Source organism: Hirundo rustica, chromosome 11 (assembly GCF_015227805.2).
Source record: "Hirundo rustica isolate bHirRus1 chromosome 11, bHirRus1.pri.v3, whole genome shotgun sequence".
In the NCBI taxonomy this organism is placed as follows: Eukaryota; Metazoa; Chordata; class Aves; order Passeriformes; family Hirundinidae; genus Hirundo; species Hirundo rustica.
Genome location: NC_053460.1, coordinates 8,056,752 through 8,082,609, shown reverse-complemented (window position 1 = coordinate 8,082,609; position 25,858 = coordinate 8,056,752). Strand labels below are relative to the sequence as shown.

Genomic DNA, 25,858 nt, shown 5'->3' with positions numbered 1-25,858 from the left:
TTACCCCAGAGTATGCTGGTCATAGTCAGGGTACTGCCTGTGGGTTACATTCCTGCTCCTCTGCCTTTTCTTGGATTTCCCTGCTGAATGCAGATTATGCATCTCAATCTGACTTTTTGTTATGTTTTCCAGACCCTCTGGCTGGAGCAGACCTGCTAAATGAGGTGGCTTCTCTGTTCACCACCATTTCCTACTACTACTGCATTTGTCTAAGAAATTGCTTGGACCTTGGACCTTGTTCCTTGCAGGAGCTGAATGAATTATGCTCAAAAGAAGTAAATTCGATGAACTTCTTTTGGTTTTGTTACTCTCCCAACCCTTGTCACCCAAGCCTCTCAAAGAAGCAAAATGTTTTCCTTCCAGCCTGGAAGAAGTAAGGGAACACTGTTAATTCCAGTTCTGTGCCCCTGGGTGGGATAGCATTCAAATACTGCCTCTGTTCGTGTCCCCGTACCAGCATTTTTGTCCTCTTTCTCTCTGGGTGTGAAGTTGGAAGGATGGAAATGGTGTCTGGAAGAGCTAGATGGGAGATGACCTCTGTGTTCCCACTGGGAAAGGTTACTGGCAGGTGGCTGAACAACCATCTCTTTTTCTCTTCCCAGGCTTCCTTTGCTGTGATGCTGAGAAACTAAGTCTGCTCTGCATGGTGGGTTTGCAGTGCTGAGCCCCTGCATCGTTTGTGTGTCCTGTGTCACTCAGCGCGGTAGGTTCCCTCTTCCACAGGGATGGAAACACGTCAATTAAAGCCTCATTAAAGCCTCTTGGAATATAACACTTTGATAGTGTTTAAAAGAAGCTGTGTAATGCACCACACCATGCTCTGCTTAACTCGATTGTGGGTTCATTTGATGCATTTAATATTCAGAACGAACTGGGGGGATCGGCTGGAAGTGAGGGAAAGCCCTGCAGAAACAACTTGGCAGCTCTTTTCCGTGAGTGGAGGGGCTGGAGGGAGGTGCTGCAGAGCTCCCCTCCCTGCCCGCAGCTCCCAGCGCCGCCCGGGCCCGGTATTGTTGCTGCAGCTGGTGTTGTGAATCAGGCCGACGACAAGCGCTTCCTACAATCCGGCTATTTCACTACACCAGGGTTGCATCATACCACTCGCTTCGCTCTTCGCCTGCCTCTGGAGCCCTCCTGTCTCTTCCGGAGCATCTCTGACCGTGCTGTGTTTAACAGACCCCCTCACACACTTAAGGGACTGATTTGTGCTGTTTTGGGCAAATCAGCGGTTTTGATGGAACAGTGAGGTTCTAAAATAAAGCCATTTCTGCTGGGTGTGAGTCTGCTGGTGCATCTCTTGTGAGAGGAAGCTGGTGTCTGCTCTGTGGAGGGTGTTGTGTGAGGTGCTGGGGTGAGGCTCTTTCCTTGTCCCCGCTCTCCAGGCTCCGAGGTGCTCTGCAGTGCTGTGAGGGCTGAGCACGGATGCTGACCGGGCTGCCTGCCCCCAGCTTCCCGGGTAAGCAGCTGTGCAGGGCTTGGGTGATCACGGCTGTCTGCCCACAAACAAGGAGGCTGGAGCAAGTCCTCAAAAATCAGGTCAGAATCTGTGTGTGAATGCAGAGACAGCCAGAGGCAGCGGGACAGGCAGGCCCAATTTTCCATTAACTTGCAAAGCCGCACAGAGCTGAAATTCCAATGGGCTGCCCTCGAATTTTATTGCTGGCCTTGTTTGCTGTCTTTGCTGATCTTATCTGTAACTGCTTTCGTGGCACATGTGACAGGGGCTGCAGGGCTGTAACAGGCACCCATCCCTCCCCCTGTCCTCGCCTGCTGTGGCTGTGGGGTTATGGCACACAGCTTCAGCTCGTGTTTTGTGTGATAGGAGCGAGGGTTTAAGTGGTTTATTAACTCGGGGATGGGACTGGAGGCAATTCTGAGCCCTGAGTGCTCAGTGTTCTGTCCCTGGTTCGGGAGGGAAGGAGGCTGTGGGACCATGGGCATCTCTGCTGCCTGGTACTGAGAGCTGCCAGCTCCTGGCCCTGGACAAGCACAGACAGACTTACACTGCTCTGTGCATGCTGGCTTCTCCAGCGCCCTGGAATCCGAGTCCAGCAGGGGCATCCCTCAGATCCTTTGATGTCGTGCTCTCCCCTTCCCCAGGTTTCACTGTGAGATAAAGGTGCCATTCCCCTCCTCACATCCGGCCCAGCTCAGTGCCACAGGCAGCACCTTGGAGACCAGCCAAGATGATTTACGAGATCTGACGGGTGTGGGGCCAGTATCCCAGGGAAGGGCGAGGGTGCGTGGGAGTCTTGCTCCCTTTTTCCATAATAAATCCCTATGGGAACTGAATGTTCCTGGGTTTGGGCCGGAGGCAAACTCAGCGCTGCATTTCTCTGCTGATCTGTCCTTGGGACTTAATCTCAAATCCCTTATCGCTGCCCCCATCTAGCGCTGGGAGGCAGTGATGCCCATTACGGTGGTTTTGGTATCCCTTCCAGCTATTTTTTTTCCCCCTGACCAGCTCAGGGCGGTTTAAGCTGATTCCTTTCCTCTATTAGCATCGGTGGCGGGTGTGTGCTGGTCACCTCGCTCCGGTTTTGCGGGGTATAAAGCCTGCAAGCCCCTCTCCAGCCTGTCCCCCGCCTGGCAGGCTCCTGGGCAGGGGCAATGGCCGAGCTGCCCGTCCCAGATCTGCCCCCGGCCCGCTGCAGTGGCCGCTTCACCATCAGCACCCTCCTGGGCATGGAGGAGGGGGGCCGGGGTCCCTACACACCCACCGAGGGGTCCAGCTGCGACAGCGTCCAGCCCACTCACCTGTCCAGCAGCACCCTCTGCACCAGGACCTTCGGCTACAACACGGTGGATGTGGTGCCGGCCTACGAGCACTATGCCAACAGCAAGGGGGTGGATGACGCCAGGAAGGGCAGGCCCTCGCTGGCTGACCTGCACTCCATCCTCAAGGTAACGGGGCTTTGCCGTACCCACAGCATCTGCGGCATCCACTGGCCGTGCTGCTGCTCCCTGAGATGTGTCTGTGACGGGTCACTGTGTCTCCTGCCTCTTGGTGTCGTAACTGGTGCTGTGCCGACTGCACATCCCCAAGAAGGCCCTGGCAGAAGACAGAATCCAGCTGTTTCCAGATGTGTGCTCAAACAGAGCGTTGCCTCCAGGGACAGCTGCCTGAAGTCCACCCTCACCTGCCTTGCCCTTGTCCCACAGCCTGACCCAGGCCGCCTTCGCACGTCGGTGTCTGACCTGCAGCAGAGCAATGGCCTGCCGGAGGCTGGGCCGGAGGCTGGGCTGGAGGAGGCAGAAGGGGAGCCAGGCAGAGATTCCGTGCCAGAACCCGTCCGCTTTGGATGGGTAAAGGGTGTCATGGTGAGTGTGACCCATCCCCCACGGAGCATCCTTCTGCCCTCCTACCCTGTAACATTTTGCCCTTGTTGCATTTTTCCCAAATATTTTTGCAAGCACATGTGCTTTGAGCGATTCCCTGCCCCCCTCGGTGGGATGGTTTTCTCTGAGGAGCAGCAAAGCTGGCATGGTTTGGCCATCCTCAGGTGTCAATGCCCTGATGGCCAGTTCCCCTCTGTCCCCCCCAGATTCGCTGCATGCTGAACATTTGGGGAGTTATCCTCTACTTGCGCTTGCCCTGGATCACCGCCCAGGCAGGAATCGGTGGGTGCTGCGGTTCACCGTGGGCTGGACAGTGGCACTGGGACCATCATCACCCAAACACCTGGGGGTGGTGGGACTCCTAGGGAAGGCAGTGGGGCTGGGGGACACAGGAGTGAAGCAATGCCCTTTCCCCGCAGCCCTGACGTGGGTCATCATCCTCATGTCCGTGACAGTGACCACCATAACCGGCTTGTCCATCTCTGCCATATCCACCAATGGCAAAGTGAAGTCAGGTAATGCGTTCCCTCCCAGGCGCTCCAGGGGTCTCTTTATCCTGGGGCTGCCCCATGGATGTGAACTCCTGGCATGGGCTGTGAGGTGTGGGGGAATCCCAAAAACATGGGGGAAGCAGTAACGCCATGGGGTGTTCCCTGCCTCAGGAGGGACCTACTTCCTCATCTCGCGGAGCCTCGGGCCAGAGCTGGGTGGATCCATCGGGCTGATCTTTGCCTTTGCAAACGCAGTGGCCGTAGCCATGCACACAGTGGGCTTTGCCGAAACTGTCCGGGACCTGCTGCAGGTAAGGAAGCAGCTCAGTGTCATCTAAGTCCCAATATATCCCCTACCCCTCCATCCCCACCTTCTCCTTGCACAACCTGTGTTGATTATCAATATTTGTGTTATCATTTAGACCACTGATAATCAAACTGCTAAAACTCATGGAAAAACCAGTGGTTTGGTAAGGAAGAGGGTTATTTCCACATTGTGAATAGTTCCCCTTCCCCAGGAGCACAATTCTCTCATCGTGGACCCCACCAATGACATCCGAATCATTGGGGTCATCACTGTGACGGTGCTGCTGGGCATCTCCCTGGCTGGCATGGAATGGGAGGCCAAGGTAACCCTCACTCCTGCTCATATTTTTTTCTTGGCCTGATAAGAGCTGTCCCTGCTGCCCATCAGGCATCTGAGGAGCAGAGGACACCTGCAGCTCCCCAAAAAGGGGCATGGAATCCTCCTACTGTGTTCTTCACTCTTTCTGTGTCCGAACACCCAATCTTTTAGCTGGCTCTTTCTGGTCTGGCAGGCACAGATACTGTTCTTCCTGGTCATCTTGGTTTCGTTCGTTAACTACCTGGTGGGGACAGTGATCCCAGCCACCGCTGAGAAGCAAGCAAAGGGCTTCTTCAGCTACCGAGGTGGGTCCAGTGTAGGCTGGGGTTTCACTCAGCAGGTCCAAGTGCATCGCTGGAGCCTGGCTCATTGCTGCAGCTGGGGGATATGATTCCTATGGGAAGGTGCTCCTTGCTGAGAGATGTCATTAAAAGCAGTGTCCCCTCCCATGGGGTCCCTGCCATCAGCACTATGCCCCCAGCCAGTGCTGAGGTGCTTTAGCCAGGAAAAATAGTAGCTGAGAAGGCCCCAAATGTTTCTTTTCTGCTTCCTCCCCAGCTGATATCTTTGCTCAGAACTTTGTGCCCAACTGGCGTGGACCTGAGGGCTCCTTCTTTGGATTGTTTTCCATCTTCTTCCCATCAGCAACTGGCATCCTTGCCGGGGCCAACATTTCTGGTGACCTGAAGGTGGGTTGTGACTGCTGCTGCCTGAACCAGTGTTTCTCAGGGCTTAAGCCCTATTTTCCCTGGGACTTTCATTTCGATCCATTTTCTTCTGGAAAATTTGGGCTCAGCCATGAATTGCTCTGTGGCTTTGTGATACAGTGAATTAAAATTGCTCTTGTCCAGCAGCCACAAATAAACTGCCTACATTAGCACTGCTGCTGGAAAGCTCTTACATATCTCTGCAACTCCCTTGGGCAGGATCCTGCCGTGGCCATCCCCAAGGGCACCTTGATGGCCATCTTCTGGACCACTATGTCCTACCTGGTGCTTTCTGCCACCATTGGTAAGCAGCACGTCCTCAGGCGCAATGAGTGAGGGGCTGGGCCACCAAGATGAGTGGCCTGGGAGGATGCAGGTGGGTAGGAGCCAGGAGCAAGCTGTGGACGCTGGCAGAGATATCCCGGTGTGAGTGCCACAGGTGCCAGACCTTGTTCCTACCCCAAGGGGCGGCAAAGTCATCCTGGGCGGGCAGTGGATCTCACGGCATTGCTCAAAGCCATCGTGCAGTGGGGCAGCCCCATGGCAGGGACTTGGGAATTGTCACAGGCAATGGGATGGGAGGCTGGGCTTTATGAAACCATGGAGAGGTGCCAGCCCTGCTCTAGCCCTGTGTGTCCCCACAGGTGCCTGTGTGGTCAGAGATGCCTCAGGCAGCCTGAATGACAGCGTGGCTGTGGGCTCGCCGGGCTGTGAGGGACTGGCCTGCAGCTTCGGCTGGAACTTCACTGCCTGCACCCAACAGCAAAGCTGCCGATACGGGCTCAGCAACTACTACCAGGTACTGCTCAGAACCATGACCAACCCCTGTTCCTGCTCCTGGCCAGGTTTGTGCTGCAATGGATGGGTTCCCAGAGCAGCTGCAAGCCTGGCACACCCCTGGCATCCTGGGGGGCAGCCATGCTCTTGAAACAGCCATGTTTTAACAGGAAGGGCACCAGGGCTTTTGGATGTGGCTGCACTTTGCTACCTGGATAATGTTAAAGGAAATGCAGCAGGATGGGGTCTGGGGCTGGAAATCCATCAGGGCTGGGGTGGAGGCTGGTGTACCAGGGATGCTGGGGTTCCTGATCCCCTGGTTTTCTTGTAGAGCATGAGCATGGTGTCTGGATTTGGCCCCCTGATTACAGCAGGGATCTTTGGTGCTACCCTCTCCTCGGCATTAGCCTGCCTTGTCTCAGCCCCCAAAGTCTTCCAGGTGAGGGGGTAGTGTCTGCACACCCCAGCTCTTCTCCCTGAGCTCAGCAGTGGGTGATGCTCCTTGGTGCAGGGCTCTGCATCCGTGAGCAGCCCTGGGGCAAGGAGGATGCTGCTGTCAACACAGGGCATGTGTCTAGTTGGGCCCTTGCTCTTATGGATGCAGGAGCCACCATGGCACTGCCATCCCATGTCCCTGGCAAAGCCTGCTGTCCCCACTGCATCTCTCCTTGCAGTGTCTGTGCAAGGACCAGCTCTATCCTCTCATCGGCTTCTTTGGGAAGGGCTATGGGAGGAACAGTGAGCCCATCCGTGGCTACATGCTTACCTATGCCATTGCCATTGGCTTTATCCTCATTGGTAGGTGCTTGCTGCCCCAGTACCCTCCTGGGGCTTGCCACCAGCAGTGTGGCTCCATCCCCACCACTGACAGCTGACTCTCCTTCTCCTCCCACAGCTGAGCTCAATGCCATTGCCCCCATCATTTCCAACTTCTTCCTCTGCTCCTACGCCCTCATCAACTTCAGCTGCTTCCACGCCTCCATCACCAACTCCCCAGGTGGGCTGTGCCACGCCACGCCGTGCCCTGCGGCAGCGGGCTCCGCGTCCGGCTCCCCGTCCCGGCAGCGGCCGCTGTGTGTGTTTGCGTGCAGGCTGGCGACCCTCCTTTCGGTATTACAGCAAGTGGGCTGCGCTCTTTGGGGCCGCAGTCTCAGTGGTGATCATGTTCCTGCTGACCTGGTGGGCAGCCCTCATTGCCTTCAGCATCGTCGTCTTCCTCCTGGGATACGTCCTCTACAAAAAGCCAGGTGGGTGGTGGTAACCTGGCACCGGCGATGCCCCAGAAGGTGTCTGGCCCTGTTGCTAATCCATCTTCCCCATGCAGATGTCAACTGGGGTTCCTCCATGCAAGCCAGTTCCTACAACATGGCCCTCAGCTACTCGGTGGGGCTGAGTGAAGTGGATGAGCACATCAAGAACTACAGGCAAGGGCAGCTCATTGCAATACTGGGCACGGAGGGAGTGAGATGAAGAGCCAGCTCCTGCCTCCGGTAAACCCAGGGAGGCTTCGTGCCCATGGCCACATCCTCACCATCACCCTCAGTAACCAGGAGCTACAGCAAAATGTGTCTGTCTCCAAAATCCCATGTCTGTGCCATGTAAGGTAGAAAACTGGGCAAACTCTGCCCTCCCTGTACCAGGCAGACACAGTCACATTGGTCTCATCTGATATAAAAAGACCAAAGAGTGAGACTGGACCCTCAGGCCACATAATGTTTTCTCATTCTGAGGATGCTCCCTATGGTTGCCACTGGCCAAGCATGGGAGAAGAGACATGGCTCATTCCAAAGAGGCTGGATGCCTCCAAGGTACCATTCCTCACTTCCTTTTTTCCCTGCAGACCACAGTGCCTGGTGCTGACTGGCCCACCCAACTTCCGCCCGGCATTGGTGGATTTTGTGGGGACTTTCACCAAAAACCTCAGCCTGATGCTCTGCGGTAACGTGCTGATTGTGAGTCACCTGCAGAAACTGGCTGGTTCTTTCTCCTGGGGGCTATCCCACTGGTGGGTGGTGGGCTGGGAAATCCAGTTGTATCCAGGTGGGCTCACAGGGTGGAGATTGAAATGTGCCCTCTTTTGTGCTGCTGGATGATGAAATGTGTCAACTGGAAGCCTCCCTGAGTTGTTAAGCAATATTGGTGATGCATCAGGATGTCCCTGTGGGCTTATGGCTTCTCTGTGCCAATTAACTGCGGAAGATTTGGAAGGATGAAGTAGTTGGTCAGAGGACAGGGGGGTCCTGCAGCCCTGAAGTCTCCAGAGCAATTGGGTGCAGTAAGAACCAGCTCATCTGCACTCACAGGACTGTTGGGATTGTGTGGAGTGGCTGTCGACTCCCTGGATTCACTGGTTTTCTTGGCTGTGATTGTAACCTCCCATGTGTGCAGTGGTTACATCCATCTCTTGCCAATGATTTAGGAAAAGAGGAGCTAAAAGTCCTTGATGGCACGACCACCAGCTGGAAGGGCTGCCTGAGCTCCTGTCCCTGATTCCTACAGGGACCACGGAAGCAGAAGATGACAGAGACCCAGCTGATGGCAGATGGCCACACTAAGTGGCTAATGAAGAGGAAGATCAAGGCTTTCTACACAGATGTGGTGGCTGAGGATTTGAGAAGTGGTGTCCAAATGCTCATCCAGGTACAGTCATCATCGGTCTTCCAGCAGCAAGGTCCCTCTTCTTTGTCACAACTTGGGGCAGCTCTGACCCCCCCCCACAATCTCCAGGCATGCCCCTTTGTGTGTCCATCTGTCCCTGCAGAGGGTTCTCATGGGGACATCTATCCATAGGCTGCTGGCCTCGGGAAGATGAGACCTAACATCTTAGTGCTGGGCTACAAGAGGAACTGGCAGACGGCATCTCCACAGAGCCTGGAGGACTACGTGGGCATCCTGCAGTACGGCCACGCCGGCTCCTCTGCCTCCTGGGGACACTGGCACCTGGTGGTGGCCCCGCAGTCGCTGAGAGCTGCAGCCATGTGCGCAGCATCCAGCTGGACGGTGCCATCCCCCATTAACTGCCTTCTCCTCCCTCCTTCCAGCGACGCCTTCGATTTCAAGTACGGAGTGTGCTTAATGCGGATGAAGGAAGGGCTGAATGTTTCCCGAGTGCTGCAGGCACATGGTAGATACATGGAGTTGTGGGGTGTGCCAGCCAGCATCATGTCCCCACAGTCCTGGCAGGACACCCCTACTGTGCTGGGATCAAAGAGGATGAGGGCAGTGAGGCACTGCTGTGCTGCCCTTGCTCTTCTCCTCTCTCCTCAGTTAACCCCACGTTCGAGGCAGCAGAGCACCCCAAGAATGGTACTGGCAGCAGAGCAGCCCCAGGCACAGGTAGGTTGGCCCTGGCTTGTGACCGCCCAGAGCATCCCCAGCTCTGAGGATTATTCTGCAGGCAGGGTGGGGGTTTCAAGCACTCATGGGGGGAGCAGGGCTAGGACCAGGAGGAAGTGATGCCTTTAATCTGTGGCTGGTGGTGCCCTTTGCTGACGCCAGGACCCTCTTGCCCCAGCAGTGGAGCCCACCACCTCAGCTAGTGAGCAGCAGGCGAGCACCATCTTCCAGAGCGAGCAGGGCAAGAAGACCATTGACATTTACTGGCTCTTTGATGATGGAGGTAACCTTCACCTTCCATCTGTCAAGATAGTGTGAGCCCAGCACCTCCATCACGGTGCCCAGGAGGGCTCAGTCCCCGCCAAATGGAGCCAGGGCATCCCTGGCCTTTGGCATCATGAAACACTGGTGAGCCTGGGGGTCACTGCTGCATCTCCCACCGGCTGTTTTGGGGACAGGTCTCACACTGCTCATCCCATACCTCCTGGGGCGCAAGAAGAGGTGGGGAAAGTGCAAAATCCGGGTGTTTGTCGGTGGGCAGATCAACAGGATGGACGAGGAGAGGAAGGCGTAAGTGCTGGCAGCCACTGCACCTCTCAGCCATGGGTGGTGACACAAGGCGCTTCCCATCCTGCTGAGCCCTCCTAGCTTTGCCATAATGGAATCTGTGAGCTCTGACCTGGCTGCTTTGCCTCATTTCTCTGGAAATCAATGTGGCTGCAGAGTGGGAAAACCCAAAGTGCAAACTGAGGCCAGCAGCAGGGTTTTCAGCTGTGGCAGGTCACTGTAAGAACTACTTTGGGAAAATGTGTCCTTTTTCCTCCATTAGGATTGTCTCTCTGCTGAGCAAGTTCCGCCTTGGATTCCATGAGGTCCACATCCTCCCTGACATCAACCAGAAACCCCGGCCAGAGCAGTAACCACCCTCCTCCCCTTCCCCGTGCCCCCCCAGCACCCCCAAACCTGCCCAGACCCTCTTCCTCGGCACTGTCTGCTTGTGTTGCAGCATCAAGAGGTTTGACGACCTCATCGCTCCCTTCAGGCTGAATGATGGCTTCAAAGATGAGGCCACAGTGAATGAGATGAGACAGGGCTGTCCCTGGAAGATTTCTGATGAGGAGGTCGATAAAAACAGAGCCAAGGTAGCACCAGTGCCATGGGAGCTCCTGCAAAGGCTCTCCTGCTTTTTAGACAAAATTCAATCTTTCTGGAAACAATTATTTTGGGTTTCTCAATGCTCTTTGCTCCACAGTCACTCCGACAAGTGAGGCTGAATGAGATTTTGCTGGATTACTCACGGGATGCAGCACTCATAGCCATGTAGGTGCCAGCAATGCCCTCACACCCATTTCTTGCCCCATGGAAATGGTCCCTCTGGGTGTTCACCCCTCCCTGCACAGACTCCCTAATGCTGTGGTGAGACTGTGCTGCACCACGGGGAAAAGCCCTTGGAAGACACTCAGGGCTCCAGCCGGGGTCCTGTCGGGTGGGAGGATGTGGTGTTGTCCCTCTTCAGGGAAATAACCTGCAGTGGACTGAGAAGGGGGCTGTGGCGGGGCTCCGTGGCGGCGCTGCCTCACGCCCTTGCTGTTCCGCAGCACTCCGCCCATCGGCAGGAAGGGGCGCTGCCCCAGCTCCCTCTACATGGCCTGGCTCGAGACCCTCTCGCAGGACCTGAGACCCCCCATCATCCTCACACGAGGAAACCAAGAGAACGTGTTGACCTTTTACTGTCAATAAAACCTCCTGGATCCCTGATGACTTGGGATGTGAATTTTTCAGGCCAGATTTGATCCTGGAGCACGCTCCTCTGGGAGTCTGGGGGAGCAGTGAAGGCACGGTGGAAATGTCCACCAGGCACAGCTGCCACCCTCTTACAAACACTTGTTTGGCCCGTCTCGGGCTCTGTAGGTTGTACATCACTAAACAGCAATGCTGGCCCTGCAGTGCAGGTACTGCTCTGGCCTGGGGTTAGCCAGAGCCAGGCAGGGGAGTTGTGGGGACCTGCATGCCTAGGAGAGCCCAGGTGGTGTGCAGAGACTGAACGCTGGCCCCAGCAAAGCCACTGGCCCAGGGTGGGAACAGCCCCAGGGGCTGGGAGCAGGTCAGCACCAAGCCTAAGGGCTGCAGAGCCCAAGCATGTCCCCTCAGGGACAGGGACAACAGCTCAGGCTGTCCCCAACAACCGAGCAGCAGTGAGATGTCACCTCAGACTGTGGTGCCTGGCTGCAGTTGCAGGTCCAGCTTCTAATGGAGACAACATTTACCACCAGAACCAGGACATTTCTGGTACAGATGGCCTCAAGCACAGCAGCAGCGCAGCTCATTTGCAAAAGCACAGCCCAAGTCCCCTTGTGCTGCAGAAGAAACACACAAGATTCACTCACCTCAAGAGTTACAGAATTTACTGATAATCACCACCAGGATTAGGAGTGTCAGTAGAAAAATAAAATGTACAGAATTTTCAATCATACAAAGATTTGTTCATGACAGCCACAGCTGTGAGCAAGAGGAAGCCAGGTGGGAGCAGGGGTTGTCACACACAGGGAGCAGGGCCACAAGCCTCAACATAAGCAGGTGTTCCTCCAGGACAGGCAGCTTCTCCAAGTGTTTCCTTAACCTACACCTTGGCTGGGCTCCCCAGCAGAGGCTCACAGCACTGCTGAGCCCAGGACACCTCAGTGTTGATGTTTTTGCCGGCTCTTTGCAGGTTTTGGCAAGTATGACTGAGAAAAGTCTACCAACACCCGATGAAAACTGAAGGGATTCCTCCACATGCCTCACTTGGAATAAAGGAATGGAAAGTGAAGGCCAAACCAATGAGGGGAGGAAACTGCCACCAGTGCTTCAATTGCCATTTGGTGCTTCAACTCAAGGCTGCTCCTCCTTTCTGTTTAGCTCTGGTTTTACTGGAGAGGGAGGTTGCCAGCAGCAGACAGTGGAGTGGAAGATGCTCTGTGAGCACAAGGTGACACAAAGAACTTGCCTCCTGTGCTAATATGTCAAGACAAATCAGCCGATTGTTCACCTTTTATGCAGGAATTCCCTGAAAATTTCACAGCATCCAGGCATAGAGAGACATTGCCAGCTCCAAACACTCCAAACAGAGTTCAGCTGCCAACTCCTCAAGTAAACCAGAACCCCCTCAAAACAGACTCTTGGAGATCCCAAAGGATAGAAAACTGGAGGTTTTCAGTTCACCCAGTGCTGAGTGACTTTACTGAGCAATTTTTCACTTGTTCTGAGCTCTGTAACAGCCCCATTTGTGTTCTGCACCCCTCAGCCCTGTTCCTGCAAGGAAGCCTCCTCTTGCTGTAGCACGGGGCACATGGATAAAGTGCTTTCTCAGTAGCAATCAGCTTAATGGCTATTGAGCGGTGCCAGGCACCAGGGCAGGGTAAAGGAGAACACAGCAGGTGCTCAGGACATCGGTTTCTGGTGTCACCTGAAAGGTAATGCCAGATCCACCCTATCCAAATTCCAGGAAATAATTTTAATTCATCCAGGATTAATTCCTGTAAATTAAACTGTGCACTCTGTACACATGCTGAAATATGAAGTGGGAAGGGGGAAAAGAAAGAAACTTTATTCCTTCTTTTTCGTTGTTTCTGCCCTGGCAGAAAAAGTGGCTATCTAAAACCAGCACAGCACACAGGGCTCTCCACAGATCCAGGGTTTAGTATATGTTACACCATTTTGACCTCACCCACCAAAGGAGAAGGATTCACATTAAATTATTTCCTAAACTGACCATCTATATTCCCTGAATTAACACAGGGTAAAATTTAGCGGTATCTCAGCAAGTACCACCTGCAGAACACCTCTCACCGTTGACAGACCACTCCTGAGAAGTCCATGCATAGAAAAATCGTTTTCCATGATAACCACAGTGCCCTATGGAAGGATCACAGAATCAATTCCTTTTAGAAAAGCCCTCTGAGATCGAGTCCAACCTTTGGTTGGTCACGACCTCGTTATCCAGACCATGGCACTAAGTGCCATGTCCAGCCATTTCAGCACTGAGGACGTGGGCTCACTGTGGATAAATGGCCTTAGGAAATGCTGCAGGTACAAAAGGAGCTGATTTGGAAACCAGAAGAATTCAGTGAAGACACAGATGGGAACTGTCCCCTGAAAGGCTGGACACAGACAGTGCTTTCCCTCTGCAGCCCATATGGTGTGAGCTGGGTACAAACACAGAGCACTGCAAACCCCTAGGGGTGGCTACACTGCCCAGCCACATCCCTGGAATTCAACCTCGGCTTCCCCAAAGAACTGAGCCCCAGGAAGCACCCAGTCAGCTGCTCAAGTGCCCCAGCCATGTGGCACAGCTCCGGGCACAACTGCAGAGCCACCAATTAGTTAAAAGTCACTTTAAACCAAAACAAACTAAAACAATTCATGAGGAGACATGAAGGGTTGTGGAGAAGGGTTGATTTGGGGCTGTGTTCACAGGAATCACCCAGGCTCCTGCCAGGAGCTCTCCCAACCCCCAGCACACTGTTGGCTGGACGCTGAAAATGTGGCGCACTCTCAGCACCGGGTCACAACCCAGCCTGGCCACACAGCTCTCAGCAGCAGCACGAGGGATTTATTTTATCCAAGCTGGCCAGTGCCACTTCCAGATCAGTGCAGACACCCAGCTCCACCACACCAACATGAACAGCATCAGCAAGTCAAAGGAGAACAGGGTCATTTGAAAACACGAGTCTCTTTCAAAGCCTGAGGAGAAGCTGTGCATGTCCACATGCACATATGGGATTTCTGGAGTGCCCACTCCACTGTGCTTTGCCTCTGGGTAGAATATTCACAGGGCCAGAAGGGCTTTGCTATAATAAAATTCACAAAATCTTTTTTATACCAGTCATTTCCCCTGTGCAGCATTTTCCCCTGTGTCCCAAACACAAATTTGCACTCTCATCCATCTAAAATGAGTTTTCCTTTTGCTGCTCCCAAATCCACTATGGCTATGACCTGGTATTAAGAAGTTTGGGCCAGGAAGAAAATAAATTATTTTTTTAATTTAAAAAAACTGACATTAAAAGAGCTTCAGGTTCACTCAAAACCAAGCAACAAAGTGGAAAGTGAGCTCTGAGGACACAAGTCACTCTGGGCCTGTTCCTACCCAGCACAGCTGGTGTCACATTTTAGTCATGTGCTGTTATTACAACCCATCACAGGTGGAAGGTACCTGCATTTCCTCCTCTGGTAGTCACATAAAGTTTCACTTGGCACTTAATGTTACTAAATAGTAACAAAATTCACAAGTTTTAACTTTCAAGCCAGGCTGGAGGCAGGAGCAAGCCCTCCCAATTCCTTAAATCAGTGGAAGAAGCACAAGGCTGGAGCTGTGCTCCATGTGATTCGTTGTGAGGCAGCAGGTCCTTTGCTCCCCATCTGGTTTGTGTTCTCCAGCCTCTCCAGAGGAGCTACAGAGTGGCCAGAATGCGCAGGAACGAAACCACCACCACACAGAATGTCTGACCCACACCAAAAATGAGGGCCTCAAAGGGAATCATTTTTTTCCCCGCAGCTCTGTAAACTCCAGCAATGGCAGCACCTGTGGAGAGGGGGAAAAGCCGAGACGTGAACGTGAGGCAGCTGCTCTGCCACAGGGATGAAGGGGAAGCCTCAGGATGTGAGGTTGGGACAGAGTGCAGCAGGGTCTGAACCTCTCCCTGCACAGCAGCAGGCAAGAACGCTGGGCTGGGGACATCTGACAAACCTCAGGCAGTAACCAGTGCGTGCTGAACACACTCTGCTGAGGCCTCCAGCAGGTGTGGAGGTTGGGGTGGTTTGGGACATACCCTTGTCACAAGATCCCCCACCCACAGCCCACAGCTGGCAAACATTACCCAGTTCTGGGCACTGACACTAAACCTCTGAGAGATTTTCCTCCAGGTGCTCAGAAATGTGAAAGCCCCCTTGGCTCTGCACCCGATGGGCACGTTTGGTGTGCCTGACGCAGAGCTCGACACGGGGCACGGTTCAGCCCTTTCAAACGCGGGGCAAGGGGGAAATAAAGTCAGAACGTTAATCCCCATCCCAGGGAACACCGCTATTCCACACGCTCCCAAAGGCAACCTCTGATCACCATAGAGCCCGCCGGCCGATACTGCCGGGCACTTGCCGTACTTGTGAGGGTGCCGGCGGTGATGGGTCCCACGATGCCCATCAGCAGGACGCTCACGGACATGAACCTGCCGTACTTGTGGTGCCGGAGGGTGAAGAGGGCAAGCAACGCGGCCGGGACGTGGAAGGCAAGGGAGGAGACGAGTGCCCACAGGAAGACGCCGTACCACATCTCTGCGGAGAGAAGGGCTGTGAGGGCGGCCCGGGGCCCGCGGGCCTCCAGCGGCCCCAGCGGGCGGGCCCCGCTTCGAGTAGAAATGTACCTGGGAAGGTGGAGAGCGGGCTGGAGTAGGTGGTGGTGCCATTGCCCACGCGGGGTACGAGGCGAAGGCTGAGGATCTGCTGCAGGAGCCCCCCACCGCCGCCGCCCGCTTCGCCGCCCTCCATCCCCGCATCCGCTACCGCCTCTTCCGCCCGTCCCCTTCCTCTAGCCCCAGCCAATGGAAAATGTTGTAAAACGACAGACAGGGCTCAACACCAATCACCACAGGCCTCTGGGCAGCCGGGCCACGCCCCGGCCCCGCGCTGCCATGGGAACGGCTGTGAGCCGCAAGGAATGCGGGGAGTCCCCGGTGGGGCGGGCGGGACGCTCTGGCCCTCTGGCGGACTCTCGTCGCTGCTCCCCGTTCGCGGCGCCGCTTCGGAGGCGCGGCTGTTCTTCCTGACCGCCAGGGGGGGCCCGCGGGCGGCAGCGGCGCTCTGGGCGGCGCGGGCGGGCCGCGCAGTGAGGCGGCGGGGCCGGGGCCGCAGCATGTCGGCGTCGGAGTCGGAGCAGGAGCAGTACTCCTCGGCCGAGGATGACGACTATGTGCCCTCAGGTGAGTGGCGGCGGGCGGGAGCCGGCGGTCCCGGCGGTCCCGGCGCTCACTTGTCTATGCTTGCAGGTGCGGAGTACAGCGAGGATGATGAGAGCGAGCTGGTGCGGGAGGAGGAGCCGGCGGACAGCCCGCGGCCGCCCCGCGGCAGGAGGAGCCCTCGCCGCCGGGCCAGCAGGTACGGCCGCTGTGATCTGGCCCGGTGCCGCCGCTGCTACGCTGCAGGGCGGAAGGACGGGAAATGCTTCTCTGCGCTCCGGTTTAGTGGCAGGAACAGAGAACCTCGTCCGCGACAGACATCGTGCCTGAAAACCCTCCTCAGCAGGAGTTGTTTATATTAACCTTTTTCAGTGCAAAACGCGCATACGGAGTTTCTCATGTTGATATAAATATATACCTGCTTTAGTTGAGGATGCTTTCTGTCTAGCTCAGGTTCTCCTCCCCTCCTGGTTCCTGCATTATCCCAGAACCGCAGGACCCTGGAATGGTTTGGGTTGGAAAGGACCTTAAAGACCACCTTGTTCCACCCTCCTGCCATGGGCAGGGACACCTCTCACTAGGTCAGGTCACTCAGAGCTCCATCCAACCTGGCCTTGAACACTTCCAGGACTGGGGTAGCCATAGCTTCCCTGGTCAACCTGTGCCAGTGTTTCAGCACATTATATACTCACAGAAACGCATGCAAACAGGCCAGTTCACTTCAGGGGCACTGCCTGCATCAGTCTCACTGTATTTTCTGAGCAGCATCATCTTTTAATAAAATACATACACTCCCAAGGTTAAGAGAGAATCTTCCAGATTGGTTGTCTTAGTAAAAATATGAAATACCATGTTTCTTCACCCAAGCTTACAGTTCAGTTCTGAAATGGTATTGCAGCAGCTCCATATAAATTTCTTCTTCTTTTTTGGCATCTGCTTTCAGGAAGAGGAAGAAAGGCGGTCTCTTGCTAGAGCCAGATGAGAAAGAGGAAGAAAAGGCCCAGCAGAATGGAGAGGAGCAGGAAGAGGAGGAAGTGGATAATGTAGAGCAAATAGAAAGAAGCAGAGAAGAAGAAGAAAAAAAGAAAGAGGATGCTCTTTGGGCCAGTTTCCTCAGTGATGTAGGACAGAAACCCAAAGCAGTGGCTGCCACACAAGTGACACAAATCAAGAAGGTAACGGGGGCCTGGGCCTGCACCCTGGGAGTGTGGGAAGTTTTAGAGCATGCAGCTTCAGTTCTGGCTTGTGTCAGGTGTTGGACAGAGCTGGGAAGAGGCTGGAGTTGTCCCTGCCCCCTCTTCTATGTAAGACTCACATCCCCTGATGGGCCAGACTGCAAGGTGCTGGATTTCTTCCAAAATGTGGAGGTGGTGCTGCTTTTGGAAATGTTTGTGCATCTTGGAGTGTCCTACACAGCCCTTTTCGCCTCCCTTCCTGGTCCTGGCTTCCTCTTTTGACACAGGAATGATGAGCTTTGGTTGGAGTTGTGCTTGTGGGCACAGCTCTCCCTGAGGCTTGTGCCTTTCCTGATGCTTAAAAGAAAAGAAAAGAAAAAAGAAAGAAAAAAAAAAAAAAAAAAAAAAAAAAAAAAAAAAAAAAAAGAGGGGGAGGCTGTGTGTGTGTGCATGGGGAAATGAGAGGGGTCTGTGCTGCCATCTCTGTGCCTCCATCCTCATGGAGCGGGTCTGGAAGATGCTGCATGTTGCACATTTGTAGCAAGATTGACTCTGTCTTTCTTGTGTCCTTTGTAGCCCCAGTAAGGTGCTATCAGTGCACAGAGGCTTTTCTGGAGAGAGAATTCTGTGTGTGGTAGCTATTTAAAAGGATTTAGTTCACAGTAAAACAAAGTGCATGTGTTTCCCTGTCAAAACTTTTCATGCCTTAGGTGGTAGAAGGGAAGAACTTATCACAGCTGAGCCTCTGTTGCTAGAATTGTAAGTTTGGGGTTTTTTAATGGTCAGCCAAAATAAGTGTTCAGTCACAGAATACTGGAGTCTGCCTGATGAGTACAGTTCTGATTGTGTGAAGCTTCTTTCTATGACTGTTGGAAGGTTGCGGAGCAAGTACAGTTTTGTAATATTTGATTTGCAATATTTGGTTTTGGAAGGAGAGTCCTTTCATCTTAGTTCTCGTGTTTCTCCTTATTACTGACTGAGCAGATGAGGTTGTTACTTGTAGAGTCAGAGGGAAGAAGAGAAGTGAACATTTTCTTCTGACCCGTTCTACTTTTATGGTCAGTTTGCTAAAATGTGAGATGTCTGTGAAAGTTCCTCCATAGCCTGGAGTAATTCATGGTGACATGCAGTTCCTCTGTTCTCTTTGTGAACTTCTTGGGCTTGCATTTCCTGCTTGAAGATCTCTGTGGTATGTGGCTGATTTAGCGGAAGAATTTGTGTTTTGCTTTGGTAACTTGGAGTGTCTGGGTTTTTTTATGTATCCTTTTCGCAGCTATAGCTGTGACTGAGTAAATTAAGAGGCACTGTTGACAAATTGCTTAATAAAGATTTTTCCTTCTCAAATAAAAGAGGTGTTATTGACAACTAGGAAGATCAGCATTGCTTTTTCTGCTGATGAGTTTTGTTCTTGAGTAAAAATAAACATACTTTAGTGGAATTCACCTTGGCAGCTTTCCTGCTTGGTGGTGCTTAGTTTGAGAGAACCAAGTCTCCAAGCTTTTGCTTGCTTTCTGAACCACTGCAATGTGTTCTCAGTGCTTCCTACATTTATTACAGTTTCACTTCTTGTTTTAGTTTGTTTTGATCCTAGAGCTTCAATGACAGCCTGGAATCAAAATGGGGAATTTCATTCCGGTGGAATGAAATTTATTTATTTCCTTTATTTTGTCTGTGGGTGACTTGCTTTGACCACCAGTCTAAATTGCAGTGCTACCCAAGGTCTGTGTTGGGCCCTTGGTCGCTTGGGATAATTTGGCTTGGCTCCACAAATGCATTATTTTGCTTTGTCCTCCATGTATTTTTTAGGCTGAAGAAGAGAACAATGGGAATAAACCTCAGGAGAAGCCAAAAGATTCGGGAAAAGTGACAATCACCAAAACGTTTGATTTTGCTGGTGAGGAAATCAAGTAAGTTGGCAGATGTGATGTGTCCATTGTGGGACCAGTGCAAACTGGGTGCTGGGGGCAGACTGGAGCTGGGCTCTGAAGCACAGTGGGTCTTCCTCTTCCCTTGTTTTTTTCTTTTATTGTGAGCACATTCAGATCTCAGGGAAAATGAGGCCAAGATTTTCCTGCATGAGAGCTGCAGAGTATCATTATATACAGACCTCAGTCTTTACTCAACTTCAAAACGTTCATAAATGTAATTCAAATTCACTTAGGCTTCCACATCTGGCCAGGGCTTTATAATGGTTGGCAGAGCTCCCTGGTGGCAATGTCACTGGGAAGGTTGAGACAAGGAAGGAAGCACATCTGGTCCCACAGGGATGGGGGTAACACATTTTATTCCTTCAGCCTAGCCCAGGTTCTGTACTGTGGGCAGGATATTGCCTGGCAGTTTCCCTGGTGATGTTCACAATGCACGACAAAGATTTGCAGGCAATAAGAGGTGTTTTGCTGAGCAGAATAACAGCTTTTGCCTCTGAAACAGCTGCAGCAAAGATGGGCTGGGTAAAACCATGCTTTAGGCTCAGTTTGGCTAGCAAGAGGCCTCTCAGGCTGTGCTGCAAGAAGGGCCAGGTGTTTTATAAATGTGTAAGGCCAGAACTGAGGGGCCTGGGTGAACCCACCTGAAATCTGACTGCCCTGTGAGCTGCTGGTTCTTTTCATGGAGGATTTTATTGATGTGTAGCAGTAAACCTGTTTTTTCCAGACTGACTTGGCCTGTTTGGTGTGACAGCAGAGGGCAGCAGTTCCCAGCAGTAACATTCACTGCCTGAATCTGAAGGAGTAGGCAGAGCTGGAGTTTCTGCTGCTCTTGCTTTTCATGTTAGCGCTGCTGCCTGAGCTGTTTGAAAAACCTGAGAGCTGTGAGCCATAGTAGGGACTTTGCTATTTCCCTGGGCAAGCCAGACCTTAGCAATACCCCTCGTTCACTGATGGACTTCATTCACTTTGTTCTCTGTCCTTTGGAACATTGCTTGCCTTATGTGAACAGAAGTTGTTCAGGGCTTCTAAGATGCCGATTTTATGCTTTTGACACCCATATCTTATCTTTAGTTTCTTAAGAACTAAGAAAAAGGTATTTTCCTGCACCAGTTGCTTTTCTAGTGTCCTTTGTACTGCTCAGGGCTTATTGTTTCTCTTGGGAAACTGCAGAGGAATCACGAGAAATTTCTGCCAATTTTTGATGAAATAGGCAATAGCTGGAGCCTGGGTGACAATGAGACTATAATTCTGCAAACACCAAGGCTACTGCATGTTTTGTTTACAGCAGTTACTACATCAGTTGGTTACAGAACCAGCAGCAGGTTTGCAGTGAGATCTGGAGCACTGTTTTCTGCTGGTACCAGAGTTACAACAAAGTTATGTTCTTGAACTCTTTGATAACAAAAAAAAAAAAAAAAAAAAAAAAAAAAAATCCTTCAATGTTTTTTCCTCCCTTGATTTTTGTGACATGCAGAGTTGATTCTTTTATGTTGTTTGCTACATCTTGCATCTTTAAATGGGTTACACTCTTAGCTGTGGGTAGGGTACAAGGTCTACTTGCTTCTCACAGCTGCTGGTGCTTTCCCATAATGGCAGTAGGTGAGGCCCAGAGGGCTGCTCTTTCTTCAGAATAGCAGGAGGTTGTCTTTGCACCACCCCAACGTCTGCAAATGCTCTGAATACCAAACGCTGACTTCCTTGCCTGGGGAAGCAGCTGGCAAATCGTTGCTTATAAAAGGCCACCACACGGTAGTTGTGTGTGTGCGCATTTCTGGACCAAAGGAGCTGAAATGAGAGCTGTCTCTGTTGCTTGCCTTTCTAAATGGCTTGAGGCTACTGTTGAGTGTTGCTCTTTTGAAAGCTTGAGAAGAATTTAGATCAGTATTTAAGCAGTGAAAGATTCAGGGCACAAATTCTCACAGTCTGCTCACTGAAGCTCTTAACAGAAGATCATTTAGCCCTGATCTGTTGCAGAACAATTTCTTTTCTCCTGTAAGAAGATGGTATGATTTTTCTGGCCTGATTGAGTAACAGAAGTGGCTTGAAGGTGATCTCCAGCTACAGGGCTATACTGAAATAGTAAAGGGGCTTTATGTTGTCAACTCCTTTGTAGGTCTTTGCTGCACTTAATGTCTGTTTTGATGAGTCCATGCTTGTATCAGTTGCTAGTGCTGAACTTCAGCTTCAAAGTGTTAAGAATTAACAATTATCAAGTGAAGATTTTAATTTAGTGGCTTTTAAATTTAGAAAACATATTATATAATTTTGCTCTCTAGAACTAAAGCTGTTGAATCCTGGAACTAGAAACAATCTTAAACTGATTGCAGTGCTTTCCAGTTGGGACTTTTTTGTCTGCTTTTCCTGCCTCCCTGATGTTCAATAGATTAGGAGCAGGAGGTGACTGTCACCCAAATGGCTGTAATTGTGGGCAGCAAGAGCAATTTGCAAAGGCAGTTCAGCATCTAAATGGAAGTTCAAGCCATTTCTCCCTGGCAGAAGAGATTGAAGCTCCTTTGAATCCTCTGGTTTATGAACTTGCCTCACAGTGCAGGACGTGTGTTTGCATTAATAGGGAATTGCATCCCTAGTGCCGTGGTTTAACTGTTGTGATTTGTAATTGCTTGTTTCTCTTTGGCACTCCAAAAGGATTTGGTCCTTGGCTTTCTTTACGTCTCTGATGTGCTCAGTGCATCAAAATGGTTCTTCTGTGCTCTTTCCATGAAAGTGAACTTTGTGTCCAGCTGGAACTGCAGCAGAGTGGAGCTCACATACATGGAGCTGGTCCAGCCCCATGGTGTCAGTGTGACAGCACGTGAGGGAAGAACAGAGTCAGGTTATTGATTACTGTCAAGAATAGATTTTACTTTGAAACATCTTCTGTACCTTAATTTGGCTCGTGGAAGGCAAAATTAAATTGAAAGGAGTAATGGCTTGGGTGCTAATTCAGGAATGGGAGGCCTGTGTTCAGCATCCTGCTTCATTCACACACCGCAGATTCCAAGGAAGGAACTCCAGACTAGAATCTTTGTATTTCTTGCACATGGTTTGTTCATGTGTTTTAAAGCCGGAGCTTTAGACAGGTTGTTCTTGTGGTGGGGATGCATTCCTGGTACGGCAGGGTTGCTGTGCTGGACTGATGATGCTGTGTTGTTCTGGCAGAGCTGTGGCTTGTGCTGCTCCAGTGACTCGGTTGCTTCCCCGTGTGCATGAACCAAGCAGCCAAAGCAAAGCCATAGCTGGGCTCCACTGTCCATCTGTGAGTGTGGAGAGCCCTGTTCTTTTCCTGAAATCTGGCAAGGTGTTCCTGTCACAGCTCCTTTTACTTTCTCACAAGGGTAGGTGGGGTCCACACTGAACTGGTGCATTGTATGGACCAAATCAAAATAGGAAGGGCCAGTGCCAAACAAGCAGTGTCACGCTGAGTGTGTGACTTGCTGCTGGATATATGGAGTACTTAAAGTTTATATAGTTCTATGGAAAGAGGTGGGCAAATTCATGTCAAAACAGCATGTTGAGCTGTTCTATGTGAGACATGAGCTCCCATCTCTGGATAAGGGTTCCTTGTTATTGACTTGTGTAGGTGACCACGTTTGTGATTTAGAATAGCCCCTGGGTTGCTGCTGTAGGACTGCTTTTACTTGTGTGACCGCTGTGCTCTGAGGAAGCAAGGTATGCTGGTACATGTGCTGAGCAGAGTTGAGTGGCAGCTTGTGTTCTGGGTTAGGGAACGTGATGGTTCACAGTGCAGCTATTGCATCTTAAAAGTGCTAAAGAAGTACCTAAGGTATCTGATTTATAACCAAATAGTTATAAGCTTAAATTATTGTAGTAATCACTGAGGTTTATACTGGCTGAATTTGATACTTCATCTGCTACAGTTGAAGTATGGGTTGAAAAAGAACCTGATTTTCATCCGTTACTGTTTGCAAGTGGTTATCATTTAGGATGTGGTTGGACAAAACCACATTCTGTGTTTTTGCTTCACAGGTTTTCAGCCTATATCAAGGATTCAAGAAAGATTATTTAGAGGAGATGGTTTTCAAGCTGAAATTCAAGGACCTTAAGCTGGACCTTAAGTTGAGGTGGTGAATTTAGTGGTGAAGTTCATGACTTTTTGAGCAGAAGAATCATAGCTGAGGTGGCTGAGAGCAGGTTCTTGTCAGGAGGCTTGCCTGTACTAATGAAAACCCTTTCTTGGCCAGTGCCCCAAGTCTCTGTACAGAAATGCCATTGACAACGGGAATTGTGCAGGCAGAGCTACAGACCATGGATGGAGTTTCTTTTTTTGGTGTCCCGTGAAGTCATTGAGGTTTAACTTAGGCCTGGCTGGGTGAGAGCCCGGTCTGAGGTTGCCCAGGCTGCTGAGCTCTTCACCTTGGTGAGCTCCTCAGTAGAGTTGTGCAGAGCTGGTGAAGGACTGATTTATCCCTTTGCAGCAAAAAGTGCTGACCTCAGAGTGGAGGTGAGGTTGTAATTCAGTTCTCTGCAGCTGTACAGTATTGCTGCTTTGGGATTTCTTTATGGTGCCTTTCCTTACTGAAATATTGATTTTTCTGTTATTAATTTTAGCTCACCTATGTGCTTGTTGGATGGACAGATGTCCATCCAACAGACAGTCCTAGACTGTTCACTGTTTTAACTGTGGATCTGCTGTCCTCTTCCAGAGCTTCAACCACTTGATCCCAGACTCTTTTTAGGAGATAGCAGGTGGAAAGGGCTGCAGGAGAAATAGATCAGACACCTGAGAACAGCCTGATCTTTTCACAGTTTTTGCTCAGGCTCTGATTCCTTATCTGTGGCTGTGATGTCCTCTCTGCTCCTTAAATGACTACTAAGACCAACCAAATGTGACAAAGTTGGCAAACAAAGTGCGTGTTAGCCAAGGAGTTTGGGAGACTGTCACCTATTTTGTTGCTTTGCTTTGAAGACAGTCAAGGTGGCTGAGCAATAGCAGCTGCTGCTTTTTCCTGGAAAGCAAGAAGAGTGGAAGGAAAATCCTGATGCTGATGATGTATTTCAAGGGGAATGGGTAAAAAGAGCAGGGAATTGACTCCCAGAAGTCTCAAGATTTAGAGCTGGCACAGAGAGTAATTTTTAAAATGTGTAATTGTCCATCTGTGTTCTTGCTTTGTGGTCTCAGCATGGCCCAGCCAGAGCTGTCAGGCTAACAGCAGTGAGAGAGCATGTGACACCATTAATCCTCTCCTTACTTTGTGATGCTTTCCAGGGATCTCAGTGGAGGAATCAATGCAAGGGGTTGGCAGCCTGCTCGCACTTCTTGCTGGGTGTGAATCTTCGTCGTTTGTTTGGTGCTCACGGGGTTTTGAGCAGTGCTGAGTGAAGCACAGTAGCTTTTGAAATCAAGAGAAAGATCAGGACTTCGGGTGTGCATCTCTTGACGTTGTAGGTGGCGTGGTGCACATCAGATCAAGGTTGATGTGCTTGGTGTCTTCCATATGTGCTTTTTTGAAAAAGCTTGTGCTATATTGCTTATACCTGTGAGAGAGAAGGCAGGTGAGCCTTACCAGGATGTGTATCTTGAATCCTGATATTTGGAAAGCCCTTCTTCTTTTCCAGGTGGATAGGAAGTGCTACTCAGCTTCCACTAGATGAGGCAGTTGGGTGTTACCAGGTTAGATATGGAAGACAATGAACTGAACTAATAAGAGCAGAGGAAGAAACCACTCATATTTCGATGTGCTTTTGCAATGGCTTTGATTGCAGTAGCAAGGAATTGTTAGAAAAGTAAGACAAATGCATTTCAGTGGCCCTTTGAAAAGCCACTCCTTGAGGACTTCTCTTTTGTGTTGGTGACTGGTAGTGCCAGATGCCAGTTGGGTATTATCCTCAGTCCTTCTTCGCTAAGGTGTTCTAGAGAAGTGTGTTCTAGCCGCTTTCTGGGGACATAACCACTTTCTGAAGGAGACTTGTGCAGTGCAAAAACCTTGGCTTTTTAAGACTTTTCCAGAAATTTAGTCTGAACAGTAAAAGCATGGGGATGATGCTGTGGGACCATAAGACAAATTAAACTGTCCAGAATTACATGGAATATGAATGTGACCACTGTTTACAGGTGGCAGACTAAAAAGTGGATGGTTGCTTTCCTACCACCAAGCACCAAAATGCTGATCTTGGCATAATGGAGTGTAGGCAGCAGCCTGTTTCTGCCCTTATGCTGTTGTTTTTCTTAGAGGTCAAAGCATGCCTCAGCAATCCACACTTTATATTGGCTTTTTGCAATTTAAAAAGCAACTATTGATTTTTTTTTCTTTTTTTTTTTCTTTTTTTTTGGAAGCAAATAAATGAAAGTATGCTACCTTTCAAGAATGACAGGGTCTCAGGGGCCCCTTTTGATAACCTTTCCTGTGTGTGCATCCATTCCCTGATGCTTCAGCGTTTCCCTGGTGAATACTAACATTGTACCATGCTGATTGGCACGAAAGTGGCCCAGAGACGAGGTCAGTAAGCGTGAGCAGGAGCTGTGCTGTGTGCTGGTTCACATGTGAGCCATTTGCCTTTCTCAGAGGCAGCTGCAGAAATTGTAACTTCATAAA

At 51.2% G+C, this 25,858-nt stretch overlaps 3 protein-coding genes across 10 annotated transcripts in view; 2 read left to right on the top strand and 1 right to left on the bottom strand.

Moving 5' to 3' along the window:
- The first annotated feature begins 853 nt into the window (after nucleotides 1–853).
- SLC12A3 (solute carrier family 12 member 3) lies at nucleotides 854–11,033 on the top strand. 8 transcript variants are annotated; one of them, XM_040075337.2, is made up of 26 exons: nucleotides 857–2,904; nucleotides 3,163–3,321; nucleotides 3,546–3,621; nucleotides 3,759–3,854; nucleotides 4,002–4,141; nucleotides 4,349–4,459; nucleotides 4,649–4,760; nucleotides 5,014–5,144; nucleotides 5,382–5,466; nucleotides 5,807–5,961; nucleotides 6,271–6,378; nucleotides 6,614–6,737; nucleotides 6,835–6,936; nucleotides 7,031–7,186; nucleotides 7,264–7,363; nucleotides 7,780–7,891; nucleotides 8,439–8,579; nucleotides 8,730–8,836; nucleotides 8,981–9,063; nucleotides 9,207–9,275; nucleotides 9,457–9,558; nucleotides 9,734–9,845; nucleotides 10,105–10,191; nucleotides 10,282–10,417; nucleotides 10,528–10,595; nucleotides 10,874–11,033. In XM_040075337.2, the coding sequence occupies exons 1-26, from the start codon at nucleotides 2,611–2,613 to the stop codon at nucleotides 11,013–11,015; spliced, it is 3,108 nt and encodes a 1,035-aa protein (XP_039931271.1). In that variant the 5' UTR covers nucleotides 857–2,610; the 3' UTR covers nucleotides 11,016–11,033. The 8 variants fall into 8 exon arrangements, with proteins under 8 accessions (XP_058278051.1, XP_039931269.1, XP_039931267.1 ...); XM_058422070.1 differs by having other exon boundaries at nucleotides 9,454–9,558; XM_040075335.2 differs by having other exon boundaries at nucleotides 855–3,321; nucleotides 9,454–9,558.
- Nucleotides 11,034–11,665: 632 nt separating this feature from the next.
- TMEM170A (transmembrane protein 170A) lies at nucleotides 11,666–15,805 on the bottom strand. The gene is made up of 3 exons (XM_040075748.1): nucleotides 15,671–15,805; nucleotides 15,411–15,581; nucleotides 11,666–14,835 (listed from the first exon to the last, which is right to left on the bottom strand). The coding sequence occupies exons 1-3, from the start codon at nucleotides 15,792–15,794 to the stop codon at nucleotides 14,705–14,707; spliced, it is 426 nt and encodes a 141-aa protein (XP_039931682.1). The 5' UTR covers nucleotides 15,795–15,805; the 3' UTR covers nucleotides 11,666–14,704.
- Nucleotides 15,806–16,102: 297 nt separating this feature from the next.
- CFDP1 (craniofacial development protein 1) overlaps nucleotides 16,103–25,858 on the top strand; it is a 62,265-nt gene continuing 52,509 nt past the window's right edge. The window contains exons 1-4 of the mRNA XM_040075730.1: nucleotides 16,103–16,225; nucleotides 16,292–16,400; nucleotides 17,145–17,376; nucleotides 19,183–19,283. Of these exons, the coding sequence (XP_039931664.1) occupies nucleotides 16,159–16,225; nucleotides 16,292–16,400; nucleotides 17,145–17,376; nucleotides 19,183–19,283 (509 nt within the window). The 5' untranslated portion in view covers nucleotides 16,103–16,158. The remainder of the gene's footprint in view (nucleotides 16,226–16,291; nucleotides 16,401–17,144; nucleotides 17,377–19,182; nucleotides 19,284–25,858) is intronic.